Raw genomic sequence first — 15,157 nt, forward strand, 5'->3', positions numbered from 1 at the left:
TCGACATAGATTTAAACCTTTTTTAGAATCTTCGCGAAACAGTATTTTCGCAGTATCTTCGCGAAACAGTCATTTTTCTGATTTATGACCTTTGGAAATTCTTATTCAAGTGCTTTAAAAATTGACATAATACATTACTTAAACACTGTTTACTTTCTTAAAAAAGTTCAAAAAGTATGATGTATACAATCGAATGTCTACCATTGTATATGGTGTATAGTTTTACATTAATAATGTGTATAATTAATTATTACTTTGTACACAGAAAAAAATAATTCATATTTGGAATGAATTTTGAAATAAATTGAATGAATCGAACATGACTTTTTTTCCCAAACCATTTTCATTCAGAATATTAAAAGTTCATAAAATGTATGAATTTGTACATGAAAGATTTTTTTGTTTTTTTGTTCATTTTCTTTGATTTTCATCAAAAATGCAATAAATAAATAACCGTTACCTATTAATATATTCCATTTTTTAGAAAATAATCACATATTAGCGAATTTTTATGATAAATAAATAAAAATGCTGGAAAACAAAATATGAAATAAAAAAACCAACATATAGCTAAACATCCATTCTTCAGAAAATGTTGCATGTTACGCGCATATTTCATCGTTTTCAATCTAAAAATAATAAAGAAATAAAAAATTTTCTAAAGAAAATTTCAAACATTTTTTAACAAACAGAAAAATATAAAGAAAATTTTTAATATTTTAAGTCAAGGCTTCTAGATTATGTTTAAAAATATAAAAATGAAAAAATTCATACAATTTAGGAACTTATTCTTAAATATTATTAACTTTTATCAATGAAAGCAGTTCATAATATTTATGCTGAAACTTTTTTCTGTGTAAGAATAGATAATTAATTTTTTAATCGACTACTAACCTTGCTTGAAATCTTCTTGACTCGATTCATTGACATTTGCGGTTTTAATATCCTTTGCATCTGCCTGTGTTCCTTCTATGATATTTTCTATAAAAAAATATAAAATAATTCTACAATAATATACTAAAATATTATGGACATACCTCTATCGACCTTATACTGATGTACAGTCTCATTTTCATTAATGTTTTCAGTATGTAATTTGTCTTTTTGGTCACCATGAAATGTTTGGTCTATACTTGAATTGAGATTACTTGTTTTTGCTTCGATTTTATTATTCGATTCGTTTTCCTGATGTTCCTGAATTTCCTCTGTTGAAAGCAGTTCATAATTACTATTGTTCTCTAAAGTATTATCTTTGGATGTACCATCTAGAGTGACATCTTGTTGGATATTCGAAATTTCATTACTTGTACTTTCAATCTTTTCAATGTGTTTCACTGTAGATGGATCAACATTTTCTTTTTCGATTTTATTAGGTTGATTATCTTCTAATTTATTAGATGATGAAGATTTTATAAGATTGGAAGGATTTTCCTTGTAAATTGATTCTTTTTCGAGGGGAAAACTTGAAGAAGCCCCTGTATGTTTCTGATTTTCTGCATTAACCTCATTTTCAGGATTTTGTTCATTTTCAAGTGTGGACTGTTGTTGATGAACATCTAGACTAGATACTTCAGTATCACTAACTGAACTCTGAAGTTTATTCATGTTTAAATCTAAGGATTTATTGTCTGAAAATATTGTTTGAGAATTGATTTCTTGGTCGTTGACATTTACAGATGAGGTTTTAATATAATCTGTTGAAACACTGTCTTGTTCTGAAGGAGTTTCAATTTCCAAAACATTTAGAGGGGTTTTTACTTCACTAGAATCTGATATATTTTCAATGGAATCTTGTTGTATTGTCTCTCCTTTATTTGAATGTACGTTTTCACCTATAACATTTTCATCAGTCAATCTTAATACTGGATTTTCTCCGCTCATTTGCTTTAACTCATCATCATCGTGGATTGTAATAATTTGTTTGGTATCGCTCAGTTCATTGCTGTCTTTATGTTCACTATTTTGGTCATTTTCAACCTCACGTTTATTTCTCGATTGTGAATTGAAGTCTTCGTCATTATGAGTTTCAATTTCTTCTGACTTTAAGGAAATTTTTGAGATTTCCTTATCATCATGAATATTTTCATTATTAGAATTAGTTTTTATAACATTGTCTTCTAGATTGGAACTCTTTTCTGCTATTAACTCAGAATTTGAATCATCCATATTTATTTCTGTATTTTGATTATTTTCTTCTTTATGGTTGTCTCTAACGCCTTGATCATCATTTAAGTCTTGTTCAATCTGTATAGAGTTTCTAGTTTTTATGTCAAAGTTAGTTTTTTCTTCATCGTTTTGAGCAATATTTGTATCAAGTGTTATTGAAGATTTCTTTTCGTGCCCTTCAGAAGATTCTTGGTATTTGGAAATGGTTTGAATATCTTGATTAACCTCGTTTAAGTCTTTTAAAGGCTTGTCCTCTAAATGCAGCTTATTATTTGAAAACTCTAAAGAACTCTTATTAGTTTCAATTTCAGGTTCACTTTCTTGTGGCTCTTGGATCTGTTTTGTTTCAGTTTCATGTTCGATAATATCATTAGAAAAGGACGTATTAGAATCATTCTTCAGTTGTAATGTATTATTTATTCGATCATCTGTTACAATTCCTGCGGTATCATCTGAAGAGTTTATGGTATCCATATCTTTATAATTTGCTTTTATTACATCTGAGTTTGCTTGATTATTTTGTTCATGACCTGCAGAATTGGTTGTTCCAATATTTCCATCATTTGCTTCTATTGAATCAGAGTATGCTACATCTAAATTTCCTAATTGCTGTTCTTGCGATTTAGTTTTGTTTTCCACAATTAACTCCTGATCTTCGCCAGAATTTGATTCGTTTGTTGTATTACGTCTTTCATCTGCACGTTTTGTAAACGAATTCGACTTGATCTCCTTCTGCTCATAATCATCATTAATGCTTTTTTCTTGCTTTGATATGTCTGATTGTATTTCAAATGGTTGGCTTTGTTCATTCTCAATTGATAATGAATTGGTAGAAGCGCCTGTGTCAGTTCCATATAGCTCGCTTACAGGATGCTTAGTATCGCATTTCTCAATAATAGCTTCAGACAGATTTGTATTCTGATGTTTATTTGAAGTCGAGACCGACTCCTGGTTTTCAGTCGTAATATTGTCACAGTGTTCATTAGTATCACTGATAACTGTCTCACTTTTAATGTAATTTTCATTTTCCGAAATGGAAGATGCATCTTTTGTTGGTTGTTTAGCTCTATTAATTGATTTTTCGGAACTGTCGACTAGCTGTTTGCTTGAGATCTCAGAGCTTGTTATATCATCTGGATCTGTGGTTTGTTTATCGGTACCAACATCTATATCATTTTCACTAGGTTCAATATTTCTTATATTAGTTGTTGTTTCTTTACCTTCATTTAAATGTTTTTCTGCTTGAGTTTCTTGTGCACAGTTTTTGGTGATAATCTCCTCTGTTACATGTGCATCAGCTATGGTATTATCAACATTAACATTAGTCTTATTTTTATCCAACTCAGTTTGCAATGTTTCCACTAGATTCCTGTTAACCTCTTCATTATCTATTGATCCAGAAGATTTCAAAGTGAAAGTTTTATCAATCAACTCGTCAGTCATATTACTATCATTTATAGAGGAATCTTTTAAGATTGTTTTCACGTTTTCATTATTGGTTGTTTCATCTTTATTATTGCTTATGTTGATAGAATTAGCATCAAATGAATCTAACTTGGTCTCTTGCATAACTGATGAAAACTTATCCTTATTATTTGCATTAGTTGTGTTGACGATATCATCAGTTTCTGATTTCTTAATAATTTCAACACAAGATTCATTACAAATTTCGTCCGACTTCGTTTGGGAAGATTCTTTTAATAAATTTGAATTACTTATAGCTGTTAATTTTTCAGTTTTATTTAAAGTGTGGTCAATTTTAAGATCTGACTCAAATTTATTATCTCTCTTATCTTCTAATTTACTTGGAGAAATTTCTTTGGATACTTCAGAGGCATCACTGGTAGCAGTTTCATTTTTGTTTTCTGTGAATTTTTTAGAAAGTTCATCTTTTAAATTTGTCTTGGCAGTACTTTCATCTAAATTGTAATTGGCATTTTGATCAATATTTTCTTTATAATTAGTTTCATTTTGCTCGGTTTGTGAAGTCTTAGGCAGATGTGTATTTAGTTCATTTTGTACTCGTGATTCGAACTCATCATCATTTGATCTAAATTGTAGTTCCGGTTTTGTATCTACATTTTTATTTTGCAAGTCGCTAGAAATATAGTTTGTCGAACTATTTTTGTATTCAAGTAAGTTTTCATCAGATGGTTCCATTAGTAATTCAGAATTAGTTTTTATAGCAGGAATATCCTTGCTATTTTCATAGATAACGTTTGTTTTATTAACATCATCTTCTTCAGTTTTAATATCAGTGTCATTTTTACGAGATTTGACTTCTGTTTGTATATTTTCTTTTTGAAGTATATTAATTTCCTCCTGATTTGTAGGTTCTAATGCAGCATTTGTTAAATTAGATTCAGATTGCTGTTTTTGAGTTAAATTTTCTGAAGTCATATTTATATTTTCAACCATCGAAGTAGTATTTTTATCCAAAGCTATTTTATCATATCCACTGTTGTCAATTTCTGTCTCTATATCACCCACATTATTATCAGATTCTTTTTCTATATTCATGTTAAGAGATTCATTCGTTTTTTCATTTAAATCAACTTGATTGGGTTCTTGAACATTTGCAGTCACATGTTCTTCAGTTTTAAAATCATTGTCATTTCTGTGAGATTCAATTTCTGTTTGGATATATTCTTTTTGAATTATCTCAGGTTCAATTGCGGTATTTGTTAAATTTGATTCAGACTGATGTTTTTGAGTTAAGTTTTCTGAAGTCAAATTAATATTTTCCTCAATCGAAGAAGTATTTTTATCCAAAGATGTTTTAAAACTGCCTTCTAGATTTTTACCATATTCACTATTGTCAATTTCTGTATCTTTAACAGATACAGAATCTTTTTCTATATTCATGTTAAGAGATTCAATAGTTTTTTCATTTAAATCAACGTGGGTAGGCTCTTGATCATCTGTAGTCACATATTTTTCAGTTTTAATGTCATTGTCATTTCTACTAGATTCGACATCTGTTTGAATATTTTTTTTATTTTCAATTATCTTAGTTTCTTTCTGATTTGTAGGTTCAATTGCAGCATTTGCTATATTCGATTCAGATTGCTGTTCCTGAGTTAAATTTTCTGAAGTCAAAGTAATATTTTCATTCTTCGAAGTAGTATTATTATCCAAATCCATTTTAAAACTGCATTCTAGATTTTTATTATATCCACTATTTTCAATTTCTGTTTCTTTAACACCCATATTATTATCACACTCTTTTTCCATATGCATGTTAAGGGATTCTTTAGTTTTTTCATTTAAATCAACTTTAGTAGGTTCTTGAACACTTGTAGCCACTTTTTTATTATTATCTACTTCTATAGAGCTTTCAATTATTTTATCAACTTCGTGTTTCTTTGGATTCTTATCGTTTTCCAGTATTTCATTTAACTCGTCCGGAACAACTTTAGTTTCAATTTCAGTTTGAATAAACTCCTTGTTGAATTTCATGTCATCTGTATTTGTGTTTTTCTCGACTAAAGTGATATTTTCTTTTACATTGCCCCGATTATTTATATCAGTTATTTCGTCTTTAATTTTGGATTCAATTAGAGATTTCTCTTCAACAGTGTTTAATCCATTATTATCTAGATTGCTTGAAATGTCAACTTTGTTATCGTTGTAATTTGCTTCATCTGATGTATGACTTGTTCTGTTATATTTATTCATGTTAACATTTGCTTTGCTTCCGATTTCATCAGAATTATTCATTATTTCATCTGACTTTGATTTGAAAACTCTTTTTAAATCATTATCCAGTTCATTCTTAGCGCGTTTTTCAACTGTATCTACAATACTTTGTTCAGATTTTGTATTCAAGTTTATATTATAGTTCATTAAATTCTGGGTATTGCTATCTTGCATTTTAAGTTCAGTTTGGTCATTTTCTCCTTGGTTACTATACTTTTCATCCATTTTTGTTTCAGATAGAACTTTGTCATCTGTATCTACTGAAATATTTTTATTCGTGCTATCGGCAAGTTCGTTCCGTTGAGATTCTTCAATATTCCTATCTTGTTTTTCCACATCAATTTTCTTTCCATCATTAATTTCTTTTTCTATTTCCTCAGAGGTTTTATTAAGATTTTTATTAATATCGTATTTTATTTTAAATTTGTCATCTGATATTTTGTCATGAGTTAAATCGATTTCTTTATCTAACATATTTGAGACAATTTCAGATTTTCCAATTAAATTATTGTCGGTTTCATTAGTATCGTTAGATTCCGTTGGAGACTTTTCTCTCACTGCGATATTTGTATTAGTAGTATTTTTTTCTTGTAGTGAATTTTGGTCAGTTAAATCCGAATTTTTATTTAATTCATCTTCAGCTGTTGCTCTGGATGTCTCCTGATTATTAGAGGCAACATCTTCTGATTTGTTTTCATTATTAACATTTTTATCAAATTCGGACTCAGTTATTATCTTATCAGTTTTATTTGTCATTGTTGTTTCGTCTGTATCAAACTTTTCATTTTCTGATTCATTTTCAAAATCTGTTTTTGTTAATTCGGAAGTTTTCCCTTCATCATTATTTTTTTGTTGAATTAATATAGGTTTATTACCCAGTTCATTTAGTTCGATTGTGTCATCTGACTTTTTGTCATGTTTTAAATCCATTTCTTTATCTAACATAATAGGGGAGTTACCTTTATCTAAGATAATTTCAGATTTTTCAATTAAATTCTTGTCATTTGAATCACTAGATTTAGTTGGCGACTTTTCTCTCACAACAATACTTGTATCAGTTTTTTGTTGTAGTGGAGTTTGATCAGTTAAATCCGAATTTTTATTTAATTCATATTCAGCAGTTGCTCTAGATGTCTCCTGTTTATTCGAGGCAACATCTCCTAATTTGTTTGTGTTATTAACATTTTTGTCAAATTCGGACTCAGTTATTATCTCATCAATTTTATGTGTTATTGTTGTTCCGTCTATTTTAAATTTTTCGTTTTCCAATTTAATTTCATCATCATTTTTTGTCGATTCAGAAGTTTTTCCATCATCATTATTTTTAGGTTGAATCAATATAGATTTATCTAATTTCATATCAAGAGCTTTTTCTACGAAATCATTCTTACTCTTCAACATTTGGTCGGCGAGATTCCCGAGATCTGCTTCCTTAGTTTCTCCTAACATTATGTCGCCTTCGAATTTTGGGTTTGAAGCAATAATTGTACTTGCCGAATTATTTGTATCTAATTGAGTAGGCATTTCTTCCTTAACATTAGTTGGTCGATCAAAATCACTTAATTTTTTATTAAATGAATCATCAACATCTTCTTTTTTAACGTTGTTATCTGAGTCTTTTGATAATTTCTCTGCATCATTATCTTCTTCATTTGTTTCTATATCAGATTTATTATCATCCGATGTTTTTTCTTTAATACTTTCTAATAATTCAGCTTTATTATTATTTTTTTCATTTTTTACTTCATTAATATTTTTTCCATCATTGGTTTTTGATTCTGTTTTAGCGTGAGAATTGTGTTCATTGAAATCGTCAGCCGACTGCCGTATGGAAACTTCATCTATTTCGTTTCGAGGAATTTCTTCTAATAACTCAGATTTAGTATTTACTTTATCTTTCTGTTTATCTAGATTTTGGCTTTGCTCATCTTTACTTATTTTCGTTTTTTCGAGCATTGGATATTTATCAACTGTTTCCAAATTATTATTACCAAAGCTGCCTGTTAAGTCTGCTTGATCTACTTCTTTACTAAATTCCTTGTCATCCGCCTCAGTGGACTCATTGGAGTTGTTGTCGTGTTCTGTTATTTTATTTTCAGCAATTAGTTCATGCTCTGAAAAAGATTTATCCTTCTTTAGATCATTATCATGGCTCTTAATATCAGCATCATGAACATCTACAGATATTTTGTGCAATTCACCGATATCTGATGTTTTTTCATTAGTTTTTTCAATGTTTATATTAAATATTTCAGGTTGTGTTAAATTTACATTCACAGTCTCAATAGAGGACACTGCGGCATTTATTGCTTCAATATCAGTTTTGCTTTCCACATTTGTTTTACCTTTAATATCTATATCTTCCACTGGCTGTTCATTTGCTTCACCAGATTCGTTAAGATTTTTCATAGTTTCTATTTCCTTAGAATCAAATTCTTCATTTCGGGAGTCCATAATATAATCCAACGATTTAGCGGAATCTGAAATTATTACATTAATAAATAAATATAAGAAGAGTGATATAATTGAAATTCCCTCTATTGATTGTGTGTAGTCCATTTAAATTCTCGAAAATACAAAAATATATTCAACTTATGTTATCGTAGTTTATCTGCATACATAGTTGTATCTAATCGATAAACTTAAGAACTAGTCTATCAGTCGCGAAAAGTGTCTTTATAAAGTTTTGTTTTCGTCCGTTTATAAAATTTTTAGCAATCATGCCAAAACTACTGGACGGATTCGACTGGACGATATTTAGGTACTTATGTGGAAAATAATATGGCTCATAGCTTTGATGGAAATTGATAAAAAAACTTTTGTAAAAAGAGTTTAAAATTTTACTTTGTTTACATGTAATTCAAACAACTTTTTAGAATTTCTTAACTCCATATGGGTATATCCAAAGTGTTTAACGCAAATTTTCCATTTTCAAGAAAATTGCAAAAAACTGGGCGGATACATTTTTAAATTATGTTCGAACGCAACATTTTGAACACTAACTTTTTTCTATCATTATTTTAATGTTATTCCTTTGTAAAAACATACATATGTATATAGCGTTTATAAGTGAATTAAGAACGTCTAAGTAATTTTCTGAATATTTACTTTGTATGGGAGCCATGGTCAAATGATTACAAAAAACGGCAGTATTGTTTAATGCCATATAAATTTGAAATTTGAGATCTTTTAGAAATAATAGTTTATTAAAAAAATTACGAGCTCTAAATCGTTGTTTGGGGGTCCGGTTTATGGGCCCTAATTGAAATAATAGACCGATTTCAAACATTTTCAATACAAATATTCGAGGGTACAATGTAGGACAATATATTTTTTTTAAATCATATTCAAAAATGCGAAAGCCATAAGGTTATTTACTTTTTCATTTGTGGTGGACCTTTCCCTGTAAATGCCGATATCTAATTTGTATATACAAGTAAAACAAATCGTAATCAACACAATGTTACACAAAGGAAAAAAAATATATACACGCCTGGTACCAAATTGGCACAACATTTTTCAATAACATCTATTGTCAAGTATATACATGCATACAACAACAACATATAATGTAATGCAACAATTCGTTGTCGCAATCTAAACCTTATGCGTTGTCATACAACGCATTTTGAGCTTACCACGTTTGTTAACTTTTAGACAACGGATGTGCATAAAGTTTAGATTGCGTTGTATGTACGTATATACTTGACAATGGATGTTATTAAAAAATTTTGTGTTAATTTGGTACCAAGCGTGTATATTTATTTTTCCCTTTGTGTAAGAACACAATATCGGTTACAATTCCTTAGCTAGTCGAACAATAAAAAGAAAATAAGGAACGTTGATATAAACAAGTTTAAAACAACACTAATCAATATCCCATTATAAGATCAAGTCCCTATATTACACCGTATTCACATTTTTTTTAAATTATAAATTTAAAAAAAATAAATTTCTATCGTTCTTAACATCGTAATTATTATAATTTATTTTACTTATACCTTTGCTTCCATCTGCATCATTAACATTGCTGACACCTTCTTTTTCATTGTTCTTGGTAGATGTATCGTCTTGTACATGGTTTCTGGTAGATTGACTTGAAATATTTTTTTCATCGTTTTCCATTTCTATATCTTCCATTATAGTCTTTGTAACAATCTTTTCATACATACTCGGTTCAGATGTTTCACGGCTCGATTCCGATGCGGAGAGTACAGCTGTAGATGCTGAATTATACGAAGCGTCTTCGGAAATATTTTCAGATTCATTTTGATTTAATTGCAGTTGAGGTACGATTGGAATCTGAGAAGTGTGTTCGTATTGTTTCGTTATAATTGGTTTAGCAGTCACTGAATGATGGTCGAAAGTTTTGTGGTTGGGGGAAACTTGATTAGTTTTTGTTGTGTCTTTTTTTCCTTTCAAGTAACGACGGATATATCTTTGAATTATGTAAATGGAATTCATATACTTTTCGTTATAAATTGTGTCATTTTCAGTAATTTTATTCAAATTATTATTGTTCTTGGAATCATCGACCACTAAGGACTTCGATAGAAATGTTGAATCATTATTCTGTATTTTGTGAATAGCGATTAAATGTTCAATTTGACTGTTGTTTGAATATGCTTCCCCGAGAGTTCTGCCACAAGTACATTTTACATATGGAGTAAAGAGGAAACGTTCTTTATTCATAAAATACTTTTCATACGCCGAATAATTAATTTCTTTCGTCTCAGCTTGTGATTCCTTACATGTAGCAGCTTTTATATGACGAAAATATTCCACTGCAAAATCGCATAAATTTGTTGGCTGTTCCCTGAGAACAGCTTTTATTAGATCTTTTATAAGATTCGTAAGGCCTTCGGGTATAATGGAGTACACTAAAGCAACAGGAATCTGATAACGTTGAGGATTTTGTATATAGGAGAAATCATATTTTCCGGAACTTTCTTCAAAACTCTTTACGACATAATTTTCTTTCTCAGGCAGACGAGATTGGAAATAGCTTTCTGCGAAATCGTAAATATCAGTGGGCTTTTCCTTAAGAATTTCCCGTGTAAGATCTTTCATTAACTCTCGAAGACCATCCGGTACTCGAGGTTTTGTAATAGTTGACATTTTATGTTAAATGTAAAAAAAAAATATTTTTTAATTTAAGACTTTTTAATATTTTCTTGTGCTTCCTTTGAATGTTGGATCAATAATGAAAAAATTTTGCAGACTGGTTTTGTGTCTGCACAATTTTCTATCCATAGTTTCTATCCAAAACAAAAAAACTAAAAAAGTGTTACCCAGGACAACTAACAATCAAAACAAATTCTTTTATTATGAAATTAAAAAACTTCTATATTTCCACATAAACACTTGTTGTTGAGACTTCCAGAGGTCGATATATGTGGTTACTATGGAAGCAACATAATAGTAGAGGAGTTGAGTGAATGACCTCTATATACATACATACGTATTATGTAAACATTACCAGGAAATAATAACAAACTGTTGGTGTAGGTCAAAAATCATATTTATTGAGTTATATGTACATATGTAGGTATTTATGTATATGTATGTAAAATTAATCGTCACGTGCTTCTACTATACGACATATTATTGGTATATCTTGGACACGAGTAGGATTAGCAATTGAGTTGGGATTTAAATGACTTTGAATAAGTTTTGTTTTAAATTTCTGCCACTGACGAGTATATAGAAAATCTTTAAATAGCGTCTGTCTAGATGGAATGGTTGTATCCAGATAAAATCGTCTTCGTTGCCAAATATTACCAGGATTTTGATCTTTTTCAAGAAGCCAAAATCGAGGTATCATCAAGCATTGAACAGTTGTACGAGCCATTATAACACGGTGCTCCAGTTTTTCACCAAGGCCAAAAATACTTCCAAATGTAAGCGAGCCCACATCAATAAAGTGGTTTTCAATTTTTCCAGTAGGACGCTAAAAGCAACAAAAAAATTAAATAAAAGTATATAATATGTGTATCTCATTATGCGCGGATCAATAAAAATATCGAAGTCTTATCAAATGATAACACAAGCCAACGCACAGTGGTATAGGAAAAAAAAGAGGGAAATAATTCGGTAACTGCTAAACGGTTAATCCGATTTTAATGAAATTTGGTATGCACAAAGAGGAGGTGTTGTCGAGTTTAGGTTTTGAATTTGGACTTTATAGGCCAACCAGGGGCCCGGCGGGGGGTCATCAAATTAGCAGACCTCGGCTATGTTAAATTTTTAAAACGATCCTATTTCTTCATTTGAGTTCCGAATTAAAAAAAAATTCGTATTCGTAGCAGTAAATTATCTCTTATAGTTTAGGAGATATTCGCATTTGAAAATTAAAATTTTACAATTTTTACCGTATATAAATATATATAAATGAAACTTAGGAAAAATATATAACGAATGATGAAACCGAAAAAAAACTAAATTAACCCTTTGACGTTAATATATTTTTATAATTATATAAAATGTATGTAATATTTGAACAAGATATTCAATGACATTTTCAAAAGTTTTTACAAACATTTATTTCGTTGTCCTGGTTTATTTTTTTGTTCAATTTTGATAGGTTCTTAAATTGCATGATATTATTTTGATGACATATTTTTTTCTATGAAGCTTATATAAAAGACTGACATAATCCAAAATTCGGATTTTTTCAACTGAGGGCTGCAAAACATACGTCATACTAAAGTCCTTCATATAGATTTATCACAAACAAATGATTTCAATAATCAACAAAATCAAGATTAGTGTCAAAATCTCCGATCTGAACATTTTGAGCCAAAATGAAGTAATATCGACTCGGTCTGAATGGGCTGTAATACTCTTAATAAAAATAAATTAATTTTACCTGATGTGACTGAATTTCTGCTGAACTCGAAGATCCATACAAAGATTCGCGTATTGAATCCCGTAATGATTGTAAAGTAAATCGTTTCGTGCCATTCCTATTGGATCCTTCTTCAATTTCTCTTTGACTCTGGTTATCGAAAGATTTTTGATTTGAAAAAGTATTTAAATATTCAGTTTTACTGGATCGCATTTCAGGTACATCTTCTTTTCTTGCGATTTCTTCTTCTTTAGAAATATTGCTTCTTGTGTCAGCTTTACCATCTTTAATATGGAAAAAAAAGTAAATTTGTAGATAAATAGTTAGTGTGAAAGGGGGATATATGTTAAATCAAAACCGAAGAAATCCACATTGACTTCCATCGGGCCTATTGTGCGCTCCAGTACCTCTGGTGGGAATCGAATAGTATAAGTATATTATTATATATTATATTTTACTTACTTATGTTTTCACAGTCTTCGATGTCTACTATTTGCTCATTTCGGCAACGGGATTGTTCCGCTTTAATTTCAATTTTGTCAGCAATTTTATTGTTATTTACTTCTGAAAATTGTGTATGACTTCCGGCAGATCCTCGATAGCTCGGTTCAGCTAAACCACATCTTATTTCCATGCTTTTAATATCGATCTGTTTAAACTAAAATATGTACATATGTGAGGGATTTCATGTCAAGTGATCTAGCTTTTGAAATCGATGTCTACTTCAATAATTTTTTGGGACTTTTAAAATTCTATTTTTAGCCTGTTTTCCCAAAATGGACCCTTTTTATTTTTTTGCTGAAAGGAAAGCTTAGGTCTTTTCCTTTAAGATTTTTTTGGTCGCTTAATTTAATGCGAGTGCGATATCTATCAAAATAAATGTTTTGTAAGTCAAGGTCTTTTAATTTTTTTCCAATTAAAAATCGGTTATTTTTTAATCCAGAAATGATATTGGTATAAAATTAAAATTTTTAAATGATCATAACATGGAAAATATAAGAGATTAATAGCACCAGTTTAAGTCGTCATTGCGCCGTCCCTGGAGAAGTATGGGGTTTAAAATTTAAACTTAAAATTGAGAAATTTTAGTAAAAAATAGAGATTCAAAGAAATATTTTGGTATTTTATAATAACTTTTCAAAATGTAATGTAATGGGTAAATATAGACATCCACTTTTAAATAAAAATGTTTTAGTTCGATTTGTAAAGCTAATATTCTAAAAAAATACATTTAAAGTGACATGTGAAAATTTACTTTCGGACTCGTGACTTTTAACTTATAAAGCTGAGCTTTTTTGCCGAGTGAGTTGCAAGAACCCAATTTTAATTTTAATTTAATAAATGTAGAAGAAAAATGTATACATTATAGAGGTTAGGCCTTCATTTTAAAGTAGACACATTGGAATTTTAGATGATATAACACATTTGATAAATAAAGGTTTCTTCGCGCTGTTATAGCATCTCAAATATGGTCAAAGGAGTTTTTCGAAATTTATGACTCGAAATTTATATCTCGAAGACTTGATGTGGTGGACAAATTCTGAGTTCAGATTCGAAATCGGTGAAGCAGTATAATTGGTCTCTGGGATTCGACTTTTTTCAAATTTTGTTTATAAAGTTATTGATGGCTTATAACATAAATTTTGTACCGTGTAATAAACCAAACAGAATAAGTGAAGAAACCAATCAATATGTCTGTTCAATAACTAAAAGTTGTTACTATTTTTTACAAGAATATTTGAAATTTGTATTAAAATACAAAATCAATTTGTGATAATTTATAACAATTATTTGTTAATGAACAGACATAATATCCTTGTATACAGTGTCAAATTTACACCTGAAATATAATAGTTTCTTACTTTTTCCGTTATTTATTTTCTAAAATAGTTTATAATTTGTCTCATGTACTTACATCACGACTTTTGGCAGATTGCTTATTAGTTTCATTGTCATCGGATGCAATGATCTCATTAATATCGTAAGCAGATCTATTCACAGAACCATTTTCATCTTTTAAAATCTGTAATACTTGTGTGTTCGAGAGATCTTGAAATATTGATTTGGAGCCTTCTTTGGCTATGTCAGTTAGATCGAAAGCTTTAACTCCATTTTTCTGGCTAACCTGTACATAGAGACATTCGAAATATGGTCTATAAATTTAAAAAAATACTTAATTTGCATAATTATATGTACCACCATTTTGAGACATTGCAATATCATGCATTCACCACTAATGACAAAATGTACATAACTCATCTGGCCCTTGTCTTCGTAGTAGATTGTTTCCAGAGGCTCAAATTGTCGTAGCACACATAATTTACAAGCATTTGTAATCTGAAAATAATTACAAACAAGTACATATTACTAATTTTCGACCAGAATGACTTGATCTATTTTTACGATAAAAATTTAATTTATATTTAGATAAGAAACATATTAACT

At 29.4% G+C, this 15,157-nt stretch overlaps 2 protein-coding genes across 5 annotated transcripts in view; both read right to left on the reverse strand.

Moving 5' to 3' along the window:
* LOC119616270 (protein PF14_0175-like) overlaps positions 1–10,983 on the reverse strand; it is a 15,025-nt gene extending 4,042 nt beyond the window's left edge. Inside the window, exons 1-5 of the mRNA XM_037972606.1 lie at positions 9,867–10,983; positions 7,800–8,345; positions 6,424–7,580; positions 1,038–6,240; positions 895–981 (exon numbers count right to left, since the gene is read on the reverse strand). Of these exons, the coding sequence (XP_037828534.1) occupies positions 895–981; positions 1,038–6,240; positions 6,424–7,580; positions 7,800–8,345; positions 9,867–10,983 (8,110 nt within the window). The remainder of the gene's footprint in view (positions 1–894; positions 982–1,037; positions 6,241–6,423; positions 7,581–7,799; positions 8,346–9,866) is intronic.
* A 385-nt stretch (positions 10,984–11,368) lies between these two features.
* Positions 11,369–15,157, reverse strand: part of LOC119616274 — a 38,365-nt gene continuing 34,576 nt past the window's right edge. For 3 of the 4 annotated variants that reach the window (XM_037972611.1, XM_037972613.1, XM_037972614.1), the window contains 5 exons: positions 14,909–15,049; positions 14,628–14,837; positions 13,175–13,370; positions 12,734–12,996; positions 11,369–11,815 (listed from right to left, as the gene is read on the reverse strand). In XM_037972611.1, coding sequence (XP_037828539.1) covers positions 11,438–11,815; positions 12,734–12,996; positions 13,175–13,370; positions 14,628–14,837; positions 14,909–15,049 — 1,188 coding nt within the window. In that variant the 3' untranslated portion in view covers positions 11,369–11,437. The remainder of the gene's footprint in view (positions 11,816–12,733; positions 12,997–13,174; positions 13,371–14,627; positions 14,838–14,908; positions 15,050–15,157) is intronic. The other variant, XM_037972612.1, reaches the window with a different exon arrangement.

This window comes from Lucilia sericata, unplaced genomic scaffold (genome assembly GCF_015586225.1).
Source record: "Lucilia sericata isolate MDLA Ls3-8-SP2 unplaced genomic scaffold, ASM1558622v1 Contig000064F_arrow, whole genome shotgun sequence".
In the NCBI taxonomy this organism is placed as follows: Eukaryota; Metazoa; Arthropoda; class Insecta; order Diptera; family Calliphoridae; genus Lucilia; species Lucilia sericata.